General features: G+C 46.1%; 1 protein-coding gene across 1 annotated transcript in view; it reads right to left on the reverse strand.

The window, feature by feature from the left end:
• The window catches only part of MCF2L2 (MCF.2 cell line derived transforming sequence-like 2), a 256,883-nt gene that overhangs the window by 15,945 nt on the left and 222,809 nt on the right, over nt 1-18,129 (reverse strand). The window contains exons 22-26 of the mRNA XM_062210313.1: nt 17,118-17,243; nt 8,386-8,601; nt 6,706-6,798; nt 6,458-6,536; nt 1,106-1,159 (exon numbers count right to left, since the gene is read on the reverse strand). Of these exons, the coding sequence (XP_062066297.1) occupies nt 1,106-1,159; nt 6,458-6,536; nt 6,706-6,798; nt 8,386-8,601; nt 17,118-17,243 (568 nt within the window). The remainder of the gene's footprint in view (nt 1-1,105; nt 1,160-6,457; nt 6,537-6,705; nt 6,799-8,385; nt 8,602-17,117; nt 17,244-18,129) is intronic.

Here is an 18,129-nt window from a genome sequence, read left to right on the forward strand (position 1 = left end):
AGAGACAGAGAGAGAGGTCTTCCATCTGCTGGTTCACTCCCCAAATGGCCACAGTGGCCGGAACTGAGCCAATTAAAAGCCAGGAGCCAGGAGCTTCTTCTGAGATTCCCACATGGGTGCAAGGGCTCAAGCACTTGGGCCAGCTTCCACTGCTTTCCCAGGCCATTAGCAGGGAGCTGGATCAGAAGTGGAATAGTTGAAACTTGAACCGACACCCATGTGGGATGTGGCACCGCAGGTGGAGGCTTAACCTACTATGCCACAGCACTGGCCCCAAAACTCATTCTCAAGAAAATAATAAGCAAAAGATTTGAACTGCCGTATCACCAAAGACAATATAGAGATGACAAAGAAGCACATGATTAAATGCTCAACCGCTGGTCCCTAGGGAAAAGCAAACTAAAACCTCAATGACAGGCCACTATACAGCTCTTAGAAAGCTGAACATTGAAAAGACAGACAACACAAGTGTTGGTAAGGACATGGAGCAGGTGGGCATGTAAGGTGATATAACTGTGAAAATGTAAGATGGCATAACCATGTTGGAAAAAAGCAATTTTTTAAAAAGGTAAATATACAACTACCACATGGCCTAACCATTACACTCTCAGGTGTTTACCCAAGAATAATAAAAACATATGTCCACACAAAGATTATCCCTGAATGTTCACAAGAGCGTTATTCAACTAGGCCAAGAAAGTGGAAATAGACTAAATAGCCATTAACAGGTAAACGATAAAGAAATTAGAGTACAGTCAAATAATGGGATAATCCTCTGCAATAAAAAAAAGGTACTACTGTTACACAGAGCAACATAGATGAATCTCAAACTAATTAGCTGAGTAAGAGAAGCTAGACTGAAAAAAAAATAGTATATACTGTATGACTCTTTGTGGAATTCTAGCAAATGTGAACCCATCTCCAGGGAGAGAAAGCGGACGAGTGAGTGAGGCAGAGGCAGAGGCAGGAGAAACGTTTCTAATGCGTGCACTTTATGGTGTCGCAAACCTTCAGGAAAGCTGTTTTAAAAAACTGTGTTCGGGCCAGGCATTTGGCCCAGCAACCAAACCGCAGGCGAGCACTGCTGCATCCCAGCTCTCAGTACCTGGGTTCCACGCCCGCCTCCACCTCTGACTCCAGCTTCCTCCTGATGCAGACCCTGGAAGCAACAGGAATGGCTCCATAACTGGGTTTCTGCCACCCACATGGGAGGCCTGGATTGAGTTCCCAGCTCCCAGATTCAGCCCAGCCCAGGCCTCATGCAGACATCTGGGGAGTGAACCACTGAATGGGAGCCTCCCTCTACCCACTCCCATTTCTGCTTCCCAAATAATTTTTTAATTATACTATGAGGTCTGTGTCTAGAAATTTTAATAAGCTAAAATGCATATCCGCAGGCACTAATCAGGTTATTCTTTTTTTTTAAAAAAGATTTTATTTATTTATTTGAGAGGTAGAGTTACAGACAGTGAGATGAAGAGACAGGGAGAAAGGTCTTCCTTCCATTGGTTCACTCCCCAAATGGCTGCAATGGCCGGAACTGCGCTGATCCGAAGCCAAGAGCCAGGAGTCTCTTCCCAGTCTCCCATTCGGGTGCAGGGGCCCAAGCACGTGGGACATCTTCTACTGCTTTCCCAGGCCATAGCAGAGAGCTGGATTGGAAGTGGAGCAGCCGGGACTCGAACTGGCATCCATATGGGATGCTGAAGCTGCAGGCAGAGGATTATCCTACTGCACCGCGGCACCGGCCCCTAATCATGGTTATTCTAATCCCATGACCCTGGGGTGGGACCTATAACTCCATACTTTTTTAGAAAAAAATTAATTATTTATCCGAAAGAGTTAGAGAGAGGGAGAGGGGGAGAGAGAGAGAGAGAATCTTGCATCCACTGGTTCACTCCCCAGCTGTCTGCAATGGCCAGTGCTGGGCCAAGCCGGAGCCAGGAGCCAGGAGCACCATACGGGTCTCCCATGTAGATGGCAAGGGTCAAAACACTTGCACCATCTTCCACTGTTTTTTCCAAGGCACATTAGCAAGGAGCTGAATTAGAAACAGAGCAGCCAAGACTCGAACCGGCACCCAAGTAGGTTGCCAGCATCACAGGAGGCAGCTTAACCCTCTATGCCACATGCCAGCCCCAGCTCCACATTTATAAGAAGTTCTTCACATCATTCTTAATACAGGTGGTCCCCAAAGCATCCTTCCAGAAACTCTGGTTTAGGGAGTAAGGATTTCTAGAATAACCTCATGAGTAGAATAGTGTTTCTGAGGAGAACAAGTTAACTTTCTCTGCTAGAGGTGTTGTATGCCTCTGGAGAACTGGTTCTCAATTATCATAACATATACTTAGCATGGTGTTAACAGTGGAAAAGCAAAACTAAATCATAGTCTCCCTGATGTTACCTTTATACAAATTAAAAGCTACTATAGGAGCCGGCACTGTGGCATAGCGGGTAAAGCCGCTGCATGCAGTGTCAGCATCCCATATGGGTGCTAGTTTGAGTCCCGGCTGCTCCACTTCCAATCCAGCTCTCTGCTATGGCCTGGGAAAGCAGTAGAAGATGGCTCAAGTCCTTGGGCCCCTGCACCTATATGGGAGACCTGGAAGAAGCTCCTGGCTCTTGGCTTCGGATCGGCACAGCTCCAGCCATTGTGGCCAATTGGGGAGTGAATCAGCAGATGGAAGATCTCTCTCTTTCTCTCTCTGCCTCTCTTTCTCTCTGTGTGTAACTCTGACTTTCAGATAAATAAATAAATCTCTAAAAAAAAAAAGCAACTGTACTGGTATAGTCTTGCTACTGCTTCCTGGCATAAGGCTTACAGTTTAAATGATGAACTTACATTGCTTGGTGGCTGTGACAGAAAGCTGGGGTGGTGGTTTTCCAGTCATACCCCTTAGTTTATCTTATCATGTGGAAAAACCACGGCCGCCCCCGTATCCCCCACACCCCACTGCGCATGCTCCCGACTGGCTGCTGCTCAGAGAATTTGCAGGAAGAGTGTGAAACCGTTGCATGCCTGCCAAGTCCCTGGAGATAAAATTTATCTTTTCATTCTTAAATAATTTCTCTTACTAAACATGCAACCTGTGGCCAGTATAAATGGCGGATGGATTTTCCATGAGACTGGCATTTTGGAGATAATAAAATTCAATTGATGAAACTTGGCATGATTCCTTCCACCACCAATTATCTCTGCTATGATGGAAATCAATATGAAAGATTGAAGCCTACTCACTGGTGATTTTTAATTATTAAAAGGAGTTTAGGGAGTGCCATCAGTGAAAATGTGGGGAAGAAAAACCCTGCAAAAATTCTCTCTTCCATGGAAGACTTGCAAAATCTGGGTAACACCTGCTTAAGAGAAACAGCTAATTCTCTGCATGAACATGAGCGTTGTTGTGTTTTAGCTTGTACTGTCCCTAACCCCTCCCTCTTTCTTGGGGTAGTCTTGGAAACCAACAGCCTGCAACGAAGGGGAAAGCTAGCTTACAAAAATTAGCTCAAAATGGATCAAAGATCCAAATGGAAGTTAAAACTATAACCTCTTAGAAGAAGGTATAGATATAAATCATCATGACCTTGGCTTAGGCAGTGGTGTCTTAGATATGACATCTAAAATACAAGCAACCGAAGGAAAAAACAGATCCATTAGACTTCATTGAAATAAAGCAAGTTGTGCTTCAAAGGACACCATCAATAAAGTAAAAAGACAGTGCATAGAGTGGGCAAAACACTTGCCAATCATGTATCAGAGAAGAGTGCTAGTAAAAAGAAAAAAATATATAATAGTATATATACATACTATTATATAGTATATAACAACTCAATCTTGAAAAAGCAAATGACTGAAAAATAGGCGAAGGAGCTGACTAGAAAGTTCAAAGAAAATACAGGAAGGGCTACTAAATGCGTGAAAAAGTGTTTCACATCTGTAGCCATGAGAAGAATGAGAAAACCACAATGAAATATCACTTCATATCCCAACCACCACTACCACAACAACAATGGACGATACCAAGTGTTGGTGAAACAGCGGAGAAAATGGAACCCTCATCCATTGTTACTATGAGTGTGACATGGTGCTACTGCTTTGGAAGACAATTTGGAAGTCCCTTGGAGAGTTATCACACAGTCACCATGTGGCCCAGTGTTTCCGCTATGTTTACCCAGAAAAGTTAGAAATGAAAGTTCTGCACAACAACTTGTGCACAGATATCGACAGCATCATGATTTACAATACATGAACAGTGGAAACAACTCAAGTGCTCATCAGCTGACAAACGGATGAACAAGTAAGTCCTCCAACGTTCAAGTGTTAGAAACTTGATCCCCAGTGTGGTGGTGTTATCTGGGGCCTAGTGGAAGGTGTATGGGTCATGAAGAGACAGATGCTTTTTGGCAGGAATGTGTGTTACTATAAGAGCAGGCTCCTTATAAAGGGTTGAGGTCACTGCACCCCTTGCTCTTCTGTCTTCTGCCATGTGATGATGCAGCGATGACCCTCACCAAATCTCTCAACCTTGAACTTCCCAGCCTCTAGAACTGTAAGCCAAGAAACTCTGTTCATTTCAAATTACCCAGTTTATAATGTTTTCTGACAGCAGCACAAAATGGCTAAGACAATAGGATTACCATACGATGGTCTATTATTTAGCCATAAAAAAGGAATGGAGAATTAAGCATGCTACAAACCTGGATGGAATGACAAAAGTATGCTAAGTCAAAGGAGTTAGACGGAAATGGCCACACTGCACATGATTCCATGTGTTTACAATGTCTAGAATAGGAAAAGCCAGTAGAGACTGGAAGTTGACCAGCCGTGGAAGGGGTTAGGGGAAGGGAAACAATGAAGAATGATAGCTAATTAGTACACGATTGGGCCGCAGGTTGTGAAAATGTTTTGGAACAGGACCAGCACTGTGGTGTAGCAGGTCAAGTAGCTGCCTGCGATTCTAGCATCCCATCTGGGCACCAGTTCGTGTCTCAGCTGCTCCACTTCTGGTCCATCTCCCTGTTAAAGGCCTGGGAAAAACAGAAGAAGATGGCCCAAGTACTTAGCCCCTGCTATGCATGTGGGAGACCCAGATGAAGCTCCCAGCTCCTCACTTCAGCCCTGGCCATTGCAGCCATCTGTGGGGAGTGAACCAACAGATTTAAGATCTCTGTCTCTCTCTCTCTCTCTATCTCTGGAACTCAGACTTTCAAATAAATAGATAAATTTTTTTTTTTTTTGACAGGCAGAGTGGACAGTGAGAGAGAGAGAGACAGAGAGAAAGGTCTTACTTTTGCCGTTGCTTCACCCTCCAATGGCCGCCGCGGTAGGCGCGCTGCGGCCAGCGCACTGCGCTGATCCGATGGCAGGAGCCAGGTGCTTATTCTGGTCTCCCATGTGGGTGCAGGGTCCAAGCACTTGGGCCATCCTCCACTGCACTCCCTGGCCATAGCAGAGAGCTGGCCTGGAAGAGGGGCAACCGGGACAGGATCGGTGCCCCGACCGGGACTAGAACCCGGTGTGCCGGTGCCGCAAGGCGGAATATTAGCCTAGTGAGCCGCGGCGCCGGCCAATAAATAGATAAATCTTTAAAAATAAAAAGTACAAAATAAGCTGAAGAAGTGATGGAGACAAAAATGGAAAGAATTGAGAAAGTAAGAAGAAAAGTTTTTTAAAAACTCTTTGGAATTAGAATTAGAGTAGCAATGATTATATAATTTGTGAAGAATGTAAAACCCACTGGGTTGAGAGCAAATTTTATGGTATGTTAATTCTTTCTCAACACTTGAAAAAGAAGTGGTACACCTTCTGAAAGGTAATATAGCATTGAATCTCTGTTGACCTTTCTTTGGGTGGCTTTGGGGTTTTTGACTAAAAAGCTGATCTTGGGGCTGGCATTGTGGGTTAAGTTGCTGCCTGTGATGCTGGCATCCCAAATGAGCCCCAGTTGAAGTCCCTGCTGCTCCACCTCTGATCTAGCTCCCTGCCAATGTACCCAGGAAGGCAGTGGAAGGTGGTCCAACTAGTTGGGTCCCTGCCACCCACACTGGAGACCCAGATGGAGTTCCAGGCTCCTGGCTTTGGCTTGGCCCAGTCCTGGCTGTTAGAACCTCTTGGGGAGTGAATAAGTGGATGGATGATCTCTGTGTGTATTTGCGTTTTGTTTCTCAGTCTCTCTCTGTAACTCTGCCTTTCAAATAAATAATAAATAAATATTCTTTTAAACTTTACCTGGCAATTAGGCGTGTGGAGGAACATAGCTAAAAGGCACACATCTATACAACCATACAGAAATAATGCACACAATCTAAAGCAAGCACAGGGGTGTCCAGGGACTACGACAATGTGGCCACTGCTATTTTCCTGGCAAATCATTTTCTTGAATGATATCCCCAGCCTACACACCCACCACAAAGATGGAAGCTGGATAACTGTCCAGCTGAAAGTCGGCAGGGCCCCTACCTTTACCATTGTTTTCTTGTTCCATCAGTAATTTACTTATTTCTGAGAACCAGCAATCTCTGACTTCTTTTGAAGTTGCCTGCAGTTACAGATAAGACAACACTGCGAATCAGATCCCGTGAGCATCACTGCACACAGCTTCTATTCTCTGAGTGCCCTTTAGGACAGTGAGAGAGGAAACACCTGGTGAGCTAGGAGGACACAGAGGGAAAGAGGAGAGGACACCCTGGGGAAAGTCTGAGCTTTACCTGCACAATGTATTTCTCCAGCCCACTTCGGTTGGCAATTTCAAACTTTTTATTGCTCCCCCTTCCAACTTGGCGAATTGAAAGTGTCACCAACTATTGTAAAGAAAGAAGAAAAGTGTTCTATACCATCATGTTCTGACATTAAAATTATACCTGGGAAGGGCACCTGTCACAGTTGTTCAGATACCATGTTGGATGCCTACATCCCATATTGGAGTGTCTGGGTTTGAAGCCCAGTTCTGCTTCTGATTCCAGGTTCCTGCTGATGTACACCTTGAGAGGCAGCAGGTGATGGTCCAAGTAGTTGGGTCCCTGCCACAGGGAAGCCCAGGGCTGAGCTCCCAGCTCCTGGCTTTCGCCTTGCTCAGGCCTGGCTGATGAAGGCATTCAGGGAATGAATCAGTAGGTGGACGATCTCTGTCTTGTCTCTCTGCCTTTCAAATAAATTAATTTTAAAAAATAAATGTTTGTCACTCTCATTCTTTCTACCATCAACAGCTCTCTTCTTCCATCTTCCTTCTAACTGTTTTGCTTTCCTCTGTTTATGGCCCAAGGCAACATAAAACACAATCTGGAACACGATCAATGCTTTGTGTTTCACAAGGTAACAGACTCTTTCCAAAAGAAGAGATCACATCTTGTTTAACACCTGTTTCACAAATGCCTAAATAATGCTAACTAACTGAGTACCCACTAAGAAATATAAAGAACAAAGGATACTATCAATAAATCAGTGGCTTGAAACACAAGAACAAAAGTGTGTGTGGGGATGGGGATGTTAGGAAATCTCCCCTATGACACAGGCAGCAGACAACGCTCACTGTGGACTGGGGTTCCTAGGCCCCCAGGGTCAGGATGCTGCCTACAATCGAAGTGTACAGTTGGAAAGGGCAAGTCAAAAACGAAACTCAGGGGCTAGTGCCGTGGCACAGGAGGTTGAGCCTCTGCCTCTGGAGCCAGCATCCCATATGGGAGCTGATTCAAGAGCTGGCTGCTCCTCTCCCCATCCAGCTCCCTGCTGATGGCCTGGGAAAGCAGTGGAAAATGGCCCAAGTTCTTGGGCCCCTGCACCCATGTGGGAGACCTGAAAAAAGCTCCTGGCTTCGGATAGGCACAGCTCCAGCCGTTGCAGCCATCTGGGGAGTGAACCAGTAGATGGAAGACCTCTCTCTGTCTCTCCCTCTCACTGTCTGTAACTCTGCCTCTCAAATAAATAAATAAATATTAAAAAATAAAACAAAACAAAATTCAGCCCATACTCTAAAATCACCAAATCTTTCACCCATTTGCCTGGAAGAAAGAGGGTACTTTGACTGATTAGTTTGTCGAGAAAGGCTACCTACCATACAGTCTCTTTTCTCTGCCTTTCTCTATCTAGCATGAAGTCAGCCCTGTGCCAGCCCTGGCCCAGACCCTGGGTGTGGGTTCTGCCTCTACTGTGTGGTATTTGGCAAGATAACTTTGACTCTGTAAGCTTCAGCTTCCTCACCTGTAAAACAGGATAATTCTCTCTCCCTCCCCCTCCCCCTCCACTCCCCCTCTCTCTCTCCCTCCCCCCTCCCTCTCCCTCCCCCTCCCCCCCCTCCCTCTCCCTCCCCCTCCCCCTCTCCCTCCCCCTCCCCCTCTCTCTCTCAGGCAGTGGTGATGGGTGACTGCCGGGTGCAGCAGGATCCCTTTTACCTTCATAGACTTCTTAAAGCTGTAATGAGGAGAGAACCCCTGGTCACTGGGCTCCATTCGGATCTTGCAGAACACGATTCCCCTTTCAAATAGATAGATTTGCCTCTGGCTGGGCTTAAATCGAATAAAATCCTTCATTTTGTAGCGATCCTTGTGAATCGTCCAGACGTTGAACGGGCCCTGCATCAACAGCTTGCCCAGTTTTCCAATGTCATCCTTTTGGAAACACAGACACGCACAAAGAGAAGCCATCAGAGAACGTGACAAGGACAGTGACTTTTCAAATGACAAAGCATCCTTATCTGAGGTTTACCATTCTAAAAGTGCCACTCAGGCTCACCTCTCAGTGAATGCAAACCACAACTCTGTAGGTTCACTGATCATGGCACCATACCATTACGTAAAGAAGTAAATGCAGCTATGTAAGGTAATATACATAAAGAGTGTTAGAAATATTTGAACTGGGGCCGGTGCTATGGCACAGCGGGTAAAGATGCTGCCTGCAGTGCTGGCATCCTATATGGCCGCTGGTTCGAGTCCTGGCTGCTCCACTTCCAATCCAGCTCTCTGCTATGGCCTGAGAAAGTAACAGAAGATGGCCCAAGTTCTCGGGCCCCTGCACCCACATAGGAGACCCAGAAGAAGCTCCTGGCTCCTGCCTTTGGGTTGGCCCACCTTTGGCCATTGAGGCCATTTGGGGAGCAAACAAGCAGATGAAGGACATCCTCCCTCCCGCCTCTGCCTCTCTGTAATTCTGCCTTTCAAATAAATTAATAAATCTTAAAAAAAAAAAAGAAATACTTGAACTGAAGGCATTGTATTCTGATATTTTTGTCCTGTAATCAATTTTAACAAGCAGAATTCTATTTCCTCATCTTTGTGATTGATACATGACAGTCTAAAGGGACAAGAAATTAACATTTTAATTGAGTTCAAGGGACAGAATTTTTGCTGCCTTATGGACCTGTGATAGTCCACTGTCCTGTGTGCCTCCTAACATCTGCTTCAGTACACGAGAATCTGAGCACAGGAGGTTTGTTCAGAAAGGAGAGAGGTTAGTTTGACCTTATCTTTATAATCTTGTAAGGGAAAGAGTAATTACACTCAATTCTGAGTCACAGTGAGCGGACAGCGCAAAGATAACCCCAAATGACAGGCTTTAAAAAGGTCTGTTGGCTGCAGAGCACACGCTACAATGCCTTTTGCTCCACCGGCAGGCTGCCTTTCTCACACGTTTGGTTGAAAGTCCAGAAGAGATGACCCCAAGAGGTGGTGAAGTGAGACGAACTAGGAACAGAATTGAATGCTCCATCATGGACGATGGGATTAGACAACCCACCGCACAGTGCAAAGGTCATTAATCAAAAACACACTGAATCCACTTAACTCACAGGATGTCGTAGTTTAGCAACTCAAGACACTGAAGTACCAGCTGCCGCCCCTTGTGATCGTGTGGCTGACTGGGAGCTATGGCTGCTGCCCCTCCCAGGGTTGCAAGAAAGCATCTGTCAGACACGATATTGCTAGCCCAGAAAAAGATCAAAATGCAAAAATCAAAATATGGTTTCTATTAGAAGTCTACCACTTTTACACCACCATAAAGTTGAAAAATCCTAGGCTGAACTATCACAAGTCATCTGTATTTCACATGATATTTTTAAAAACTTAGATCACCTAAAAGCAGAAAATCAGGAATTTAGTTACAACAACCAAAACATCAAAAGAAGAAAACTGGGGTGGGTGTTTGACCTGGCCGCTAAGCTGCCATTTGGGATGCCTGCATTCCACAGCACCGTGCCTGTATTTGAGTCCCAGCTCCACTTTGGATTCCAGCTTCTTGCTGGAAGGCAGCAGGTGATGGCTCAAATCACGATGTCCCTACAACTCACGTGGGAGACCCACTGAGCTCCCAGCTCCTGGCATTGGCCCAACCCAACCCCAGCCATTGCTGGCATTTCAGGAGTGAACCATGAACCACTGGATGGGAGCACTTTCTCTCTCGTCTTCTCAAATAATAAATAAAAATATATTTTTTTTTTTTTTAGAAAAAGAGAAAATCACTTGAATGGGACCAGGACAAGGAACTTCCTTCCAGAGTTTCATCAAGCTAACATAAATCTCTAGAATTAACATTCAGGAAAATGTGTATTATTTATAACCGAGTGGGCATTTGTACAAGTCATTCTTTTTTTAAAGATTTTATTTATTTATTTGAGAGATAGAGTTACAGACAGTGGGAGGAAGAGATACAGAGAAAGGTCTTCCTTCTGTTGCTTCACTCCCCAAATGGCTGCAACGGCCGAAGCTGCACCGATCCCACGTGGGTGCAGGGGCCCAAGCACTCGGGCTATCTTCTACTACTTTTCCAGGCCACAGCAGAGAGTTGGATTGGAAGAGGAGCAGCCAGGATTCAAACCGGTGTCCACATGGGATGCCTGCTGCAGGCAGAGGATTAACCTACTGTGCCACAGCACCGGCCTCAGTCACTGTTTCTATGTTAAGCAGCCTGTGAATATGTAAATGAATTGACAATACTTCTGAAGTTCTACCTTAAAAACTCAAGGCATTTTCAGAGTGTTTGTATATAATTTTCTGTATTAATTTTCTTTTTTACTCTGTATGAGGATACTTCAAAAATTCATGGAAAACAGAACGAAAAGATGAGTATCATTCGCTATATCCAAAGACACATACAAACACATGGTTCAGGAAAAGCACAGAAATCCCATTAGAAAGATAAACAACCAATCTCTCCCATGGAAGACTCAGTGAGTCAAACACCGAGTAACATCCTCAACCACACCATTAAACACACGGATGAGTACAGGTGTAATTTAGGTAGAACTGCTCACTGGAACACATCTGACGCATGAGGAGGCATCACTTTTGGCACGGCTGTAAAAGCAATGCTAAGAGGCAGAGAGAGCAGGTCCAGGTGTACACTCTCTAACGACCTGGAGATAACTTGGTGAGGCAGGTTCCAGCATCTGCCAAGCTGTGGGCTGTTGGAGAGGAAACAGCCCTGACCACAGCCCTGCTATATTTTGTACTTTGTCACCTCTGTATGTGACTGCAGAAAAGAGACCCAAGACTGACCACAGAGAGCCAGTTTAAAAATGATGTGCTGAGTAGCCACTGTAAGCGCTCTCCGAGCTGAAGAAAACAGATGAGGTGGCCGTGGCCAGCAGGAGCTACAGCTGTGAGATACTTTAGCAGGCAGGTGCTAGAAGAAATGACAAGGGTACAGGGTTTTGAAGATGGTGAGTCACCAGAAACTAAGGAAGGGAAAAGACACTGACGGAGGAGGGAAAGAACCAGTGAGCAGGTGGTAAGACAAGAGTAGGCATGTGGGCTCACCTGGCACACTCAGGCAGGGCACACAGGTAAAAACCCCAACTTCTTCCCCAAGCCAAGGCCCTAGCACTGCTGTAGACGCTGGCCTTGTGCAGTTCCCGTCTCTGGGAGCCTGGCCCTGCCACTGAGGCTCTGCAGGTTGGCTTTTCCAGGAAGCCCATCATCGCCAGGGGCTATGAGAGTCACTGCTGGGCTTTTTTGAGTTGATTGCGTGTCCTCTGGGTCATCTTGCATAAGGATCCTCATGACCACGCTCATGATGAGACGGGTGTCTCAGGGACTTAGGTCTCCCGCAGGTGAGGGTGCACTGCCTGCACAGTGCTCCGTGCTGAGGAAGGCAGGCACACACACTTTCAGGCTATGTGTCGCAGTCTGGATTTAAGGAATTAAATCCCAGGAATTAGTTCAGTCCTGCCCTTGTACTGGGTTGAATAGTGTCCTCCAAAAAAAGCTCACATCCGCTAGGATCCCAAAATGTAACCTGACTTGGAAAGGTCTTTGCAGACATAATTGGCTAGGATGAGGACCAGGGTGGCTGTAATTGAAAGAGAGAACAGCTACGGATATACACCTGCGGGAACTCAGCCAGGTGCAGACAGAGGGCAGAAGTGAGCCAAGGAACACTAAAGGTTGCAGGCAACCACCCGAAGCCAGAAGGCAGGAAAGGCCTTCACAGCGAGCCTGCCGTGCCTCGGCAAGTGCTCTCGTGACCACACTCGTGACGAGATGGACATCTGAGTGACTGCAGTCCAGCCTCCACCCTAAGCTGGATGTTGAACATCTGGCCTTCAACACTGCAGACTAACATGCTTCCAGCCAGTTCCACCAGTGACAAACAAGTGTGGCCATGTCACATGCTGACATCTGATGGCTGTGAGCTCGGGGTTGGAACACAAGGGTTACTTCCAAAAAACATGCGAATGATAAGTCAGATGGCCTCCTCCACACACGAAGTGACAGCAAAGTCAACTAGCAAATGCTACCACGTTCATGCACTCTTCGGATTCGAGAATTCCAAATGATGCGTCTATTGGGAGTGAACCTACGGCCACCAGACCCAGCCAGAGATCTCTTCTGGGTGCCCAGGTGCTTGTTCCTGGCAGAGAGAGCTGCAGCAGAGGTATTTACATCTCACACCAAGAAGCAGGAGATATCTGAATGAATGAATTGACACAAAGCCTCGTTCAGAAATGAGAAGCAGAAGTCGTGGGAGCCAGTGGTGATGACAGCCAGAAGCCCAGGGCTTCGTCCCTTTCCTGCCTAAGCAGTGGCCCAAATAATTCAGCACCAGGGCTGTTTGTTCACTGTCTGCCGGAATGCTCGGTGCTGTACCTACGACTTAATCCTCCTTTACCGATAACCACTTTCTATGTAGGTATCATGAGGGTGCAGAGATGCACAAGGCCAGCCCACTGAATCATAACATCACTCACTCGGCCATATCTCTACAGCCGACACCACAGTAAGAAAAGTGAAACTAAAATAAAAATAAATGCCAGGCCCTAGTCCATAATGAACTTACAATAAAATGTATGTCCTTATTGGCTTATACAAATTAGTTCCAGAAAAGAAAAATGTTTCATTTAACCTTTACTATTCAACTTTGGAACTTGTTCCTGGCAACTCAGGATCTAAAGTCACTATGTACTGGATTTGAATCAAGAAAAAAAATTTTTTTTTTTTTTTGGCAAATGGAGAGAAGTACATAAATTACATCTCAATGTTCCACAAAATGAAACTGTTTAAAAAAAAAAAAAAAAAAAAAAAAAAAAAAAAAAAAAAAAACCTTTCAAGCTTCTGCAACTAAATTAAACCAAAGACTACCTGAAGGAGCAAAGCAGGCAGAAAGTGTAAGAATCAGAAGGGAATTTTCTCTACTTCTTTTAATGTAAATTAAAACAATCAATTTATTTCCTTTACAAAACCAGGTTAATATTGGATTTTTTTTTTTTTTTTTGACAGGCAGAGTGGACAGTGAGAGAGAGAGAGAGAGAGACAGAGAGAAAGGTCTTCCTTTTGCCGTTGGTTCACCCTCCAATGGCTGCCGCGGTAGGCACGCTGTGGCCAGCGCGCCACGCTGATCCGAAGGCAGGAGCCAGGTGCTTCTCCTGGTCTCCCATGCGGGTGCAGGGCCCAAGCACTTGGGCCATCCTCCACTGCACTCCCTGGCCATAGCAGAGAGCTGGCCTGGAAGAGGGGCAACCGGGACAGAATCCGGCACCCCGACCGGGACTGGAACCTGGTGTGCCGGCGCTGCTAGGCGGAGGACTAGCCTGTTGAGCCGCGGCGCCGGCAATATTGGATTTCAAATAGAGAAAGTAAGAGGGTAAGCTCTAGATTTATCCATGAATATAGCATTCATATCCGTGAATGTATCAGTGTAAACACTGGCAGTACAGCTCTACAAAGCTGAAGCAAAGAATCTTGCAATCAGATCTGAGTTAGTACAAGGTGTTAGTCAACTCCGATCAGAAGTGAGATAGTGTAGATGGGCGACTGCAGAGGCAGGGAGGAAGAATCGTTCAAGCTGGTGCTCACATGACCTGGGGTGAGTTAACCACTCTTTCCATGGGTCTGCTCTTGAATCAGAGTTGAAAATTCCAGTGCCTGCTCCTCCAGAGCACAATAGGGTTACACAAAACTGTCAGGATAAATTAGCTAATGTCATAGATGTAAAAGTCAGTTAAGGGGCCGGCGCTGTGGCGTAGCTGGTAAAGTAGCCTCCTGCAGTGCCGCATCCCATATGGGTGCCAGTTTGAGTCTTGGTTGCTCCACTTCCGATCCAGCTCTTTGCTGTGGCCTGGGAAAGCAGTAGAAGATGGCCCAAGTGCTTGGGTCCCTGCACCCTGTGGGAGACCTGGAAGAAGCTCCTGGCTTTGGATGGGCGCAACTCCAGCCGTTGCAGCCATTTGGGGAGTGAAACAGCAGGTGGAAGACCTCTCTCTCTCTCTCTCTCTCTCTCTCTCTCCGCCTCTGCCTCTCTGTAACCCTGCCTTCCAAATAAATTTTAAAAATAAATAAATCTGTAAAATAAAAAGTCAGTTAGTGTCTTAACAGAAAAGAAACCACAGAGTATATGGCAAAGACACCATTCTGAGGACATGTGGGATAAAAAAGTTCCTTTGTATCTGGTGTAAAATCTCAAAATTCTGTAAGCCAGTGCATCTTATTTGCATATAAGCTGGCTTGGAGTGAAATTAGAGTAGATTGCTATTTCCTCGTGTTTTAGTCATTCTTTCTTCCCAAATTCCCCCTCCTAAGTTGTTGATACTCAAAATAGCAGCTGGGAGTTTCTGCTCGCAAATTGTGTTGTTTCCAAGCCATTCATTTGATTCAGGGAAGTAGACATCTAATCGCGGTTGTTGACACATGATTCATGGTACAAAGAACAGAAAGGTTTCCCAAAATGATCTTAAAAATTATCGCCCTTCACTTTTCCTAGCCAAAGGAAAAATTATCACCAAGAAACGATCCAGTGTTACACACACCCTGACCCCACCCTGCACAGTCCATGAATATCCTCTCACGTCACACAGAGTCGTAAGCAGACTGCACCTTGGGCTCCCACAGGACATTAATGACATTACTGCCTGGAATCCCAGCAAAGCCAGTGGGGCTAAGTTCCTAAGATGACAGCCAGGAAAATATCCGGAAAGAGGGAAGTAAAAATTCACATTTGTTCCTAGTTCATTTGCATGGTTTTGATTTCTGATAAGGAAAGAAAAAAAAAAAGTTCATTTAATCTGCCAAGATCTTAATCAACAGTAGGTTAAGGACCAGGTGGGAGTGGGTGTCGTGGCTCAGCAGATTAAGCCACCACTTGGGATGTCTGCGTCCCCTATCACGAGTGCCTGATTTGAGTCCCAGCTCCTCCACTTCCAATGCGGCTTGCCACTGATGCACCTGGGAGGCAACAGATGATGGACCAACTGCATGGGTTCCCTCGTATGGGAGACGCAGATGGAGTTCCTGACTCCTGACTTCAGTTTGTTCCAACCTCAGCTGTTGTGGGTATTCAGCTATGAACCAGCAGACAGAAAATCTCTCTAATTCTAGCTCTAGTTTTGTGTCACTCTGCCTTTCCAAGAAAAGAAAAAAAAAATTAAAAGCACCAGGTAAAAGTGAAAAGGAAAAAAAAAAGAGAGAGAAGGAAGTACCTAACAAATAGAATTCTCATAATGCTTGGATTCTGTATGGTGGGCAGAATAATGGTCTCCTAAAGTTCTAAAAGCAAAAGACATTTAAACCCTCATGTGGCCATTCAAACAAGTCCCTTATTAGAGAACACATAGCCACATATCCTGACCCACAGAATCCGAGACTCTACAGATGGGAATGCAGATGGCTAATCACTTGTCTTCAGACTGGCAGAACACCTTGGAGGATCTGTGCAGGCCCAGTGAAATGGCATGGGTCCTAACAAGTGCGGAGAAGCAGAAAGGGAGGTCAGAGGGAGGTGACGTGAGAGGACTCCACCTGCCCTGGATGGCTTTGAAGCTGAAGGAAGAGGCCACAAACCAAAGAATATGGGTTGGCCTTTTTAAGCTGAGAAACTCAAAGAAACAGAGTCACGCCTAGAAACCCCAAAAGGAAGGTGGACACCTTGATTATAGCCCATGAGACTGTGTTGAACTGATGATCCCAGAACTGGAAGCTAACAAATTTGTGCCATTCTAAGCTACCAACATCATGGTAATGTGTTAGGAGAGTGACAGAAAACAGAGATTTGAGTCACCATCTAGAGCACCTGCTAGAGTGAAACCCAGTTGAAGACTAAGACGTCCCAGTCCCAAAGAGATCTTACAGTTACAGGGCACACTTTGCCTGGAGTGCCTGGGCCTGGGATACTTGGAATGAAGACTAATGCCAAGCCGGGCCAGCTCACCTCCCCAGCAGCCACTCTCTCAGACTTCCTTTCGACCACTTGGCTGCAGGGATGTAGGATATGTAACTCATGGGTCTGTTCTGAGATCTGGGATGCAAAATGGCACTGGACTTTCATTCAGGACCACTTCAAAATACTTCTCATGGAGAATCTCTGGAGCCAGCAGGGAACCCTTCCAAACTGTTAAATATCTGATAGTGTCATGAGTTAGAAACAAGTCTTCCTTCAGGACTTGACCCCTGCCCCTCTACTCACGTGGTCTGTCCCTGGGTTTCTGGCTTGCCCGGTGTGCACAGAGCTCAGGGTGTTGAGGAATGTAGCCCAAACCTCCTGAAAACGCAGCCAGACAGCTTGGGGTCCCGTTGCATGGGTTTGCTGAGTTGCACGGGTTTGATTGAGGTGAGATTTCTTTACCATCAGGAGACTATTTCTCTAACTTGGCCACAGTACCTCCCCGCCTGAGCCACGTTCCAATGCCTGCTACGGAACATACCGGACATCCAGTGACTGCTGCCAGGCCCTCAGCCAGCTCACAGGACTTGATCAAATCCTCGACCACTGCCAAAGCTTGCTGCAGTTCAGCTGAGAGTGCAGAATCCTTCGTCCTTTGGGGCCCATCCTGCGGGAAGCAAATGCCTTGTTGGAAATCAGAAGTATGCCACGTACCAGGTGAAGAAGGAAATGGGACAGAGAGAAGCAGCTGCGGATCCACCGGGCACTGACCCCAGACGATGGGTTTGTTGCTTGGTCTGCCTGTTCCCAAAGAATCGTGGCTTAAGATATTTGCTGCCTCAAGCATCTGGCATCCCATACAGATAAGCAAAAACACCCCTAAACCTTCTGTAGGTGGTACTAATAAAGAGTGAAGTTGAAAATATTATAGACTGTCTATTCCTGCTATGTAAGAACTCATCATTTGTGAAGCATGAAAAGAATCTAAGCCCTTTAAATCACCCCTACCCTCTGGGGCTTTCTGAGAAGTACAATCTGAGTATCTCATTCCTCTATTGAATGTGAACATCCTATTCCTATGGGTAAAATTAGACCTAAAGACATCCCAGAGGAAAATACTTCTAAAATTCTCAAGAGAAGAAAAAGTCAGGGGGGAGCTGCCATGTGGGGGCTGACTGATGATTTACATGTAAATGCCAAAGAGCTCCCCCTCAGCTCTGCCCTTCGCCCCTCCACTCCTCCCCCAACTCTCTCCACGTTCCACCCCCACCGGTGGTGCCAAAGACATAGCCCACTCTGTGTGTGTGTGCCTGCAAACATGAAGCCGGCATTAAGTGGGAAAGTGGTCATCACTCATTAAAGAGACCACACTCCACTTATTACCACAGTGGCACTTAGGAAGTGACAGGAGGATGACTTCAACTGCCGAGTCCTCTGCCTGGGGGTTGCTGTTTCATGCCCCTGCTGCCTGTGTGGTGCGTTTCTCTGTTACGTGGCAACACCAACATGAAGATCCTGACTTCTCCCGTGGAGTTATGTAACACCTCCATTTC

This window comes from Lepus europaeus, chromosome 2 (genome assembly GCF_033115175.1).
Source record: "Lepus europaeus isolate LE1 chromosome 2, mLepTim1.pri, whole genome shotgun sequence".
NCBI lineage: Eukaryota > Metazoa > Chordata > Mammalia > Lagomorpha > Leporidae > Lepus > Lepus europaeus.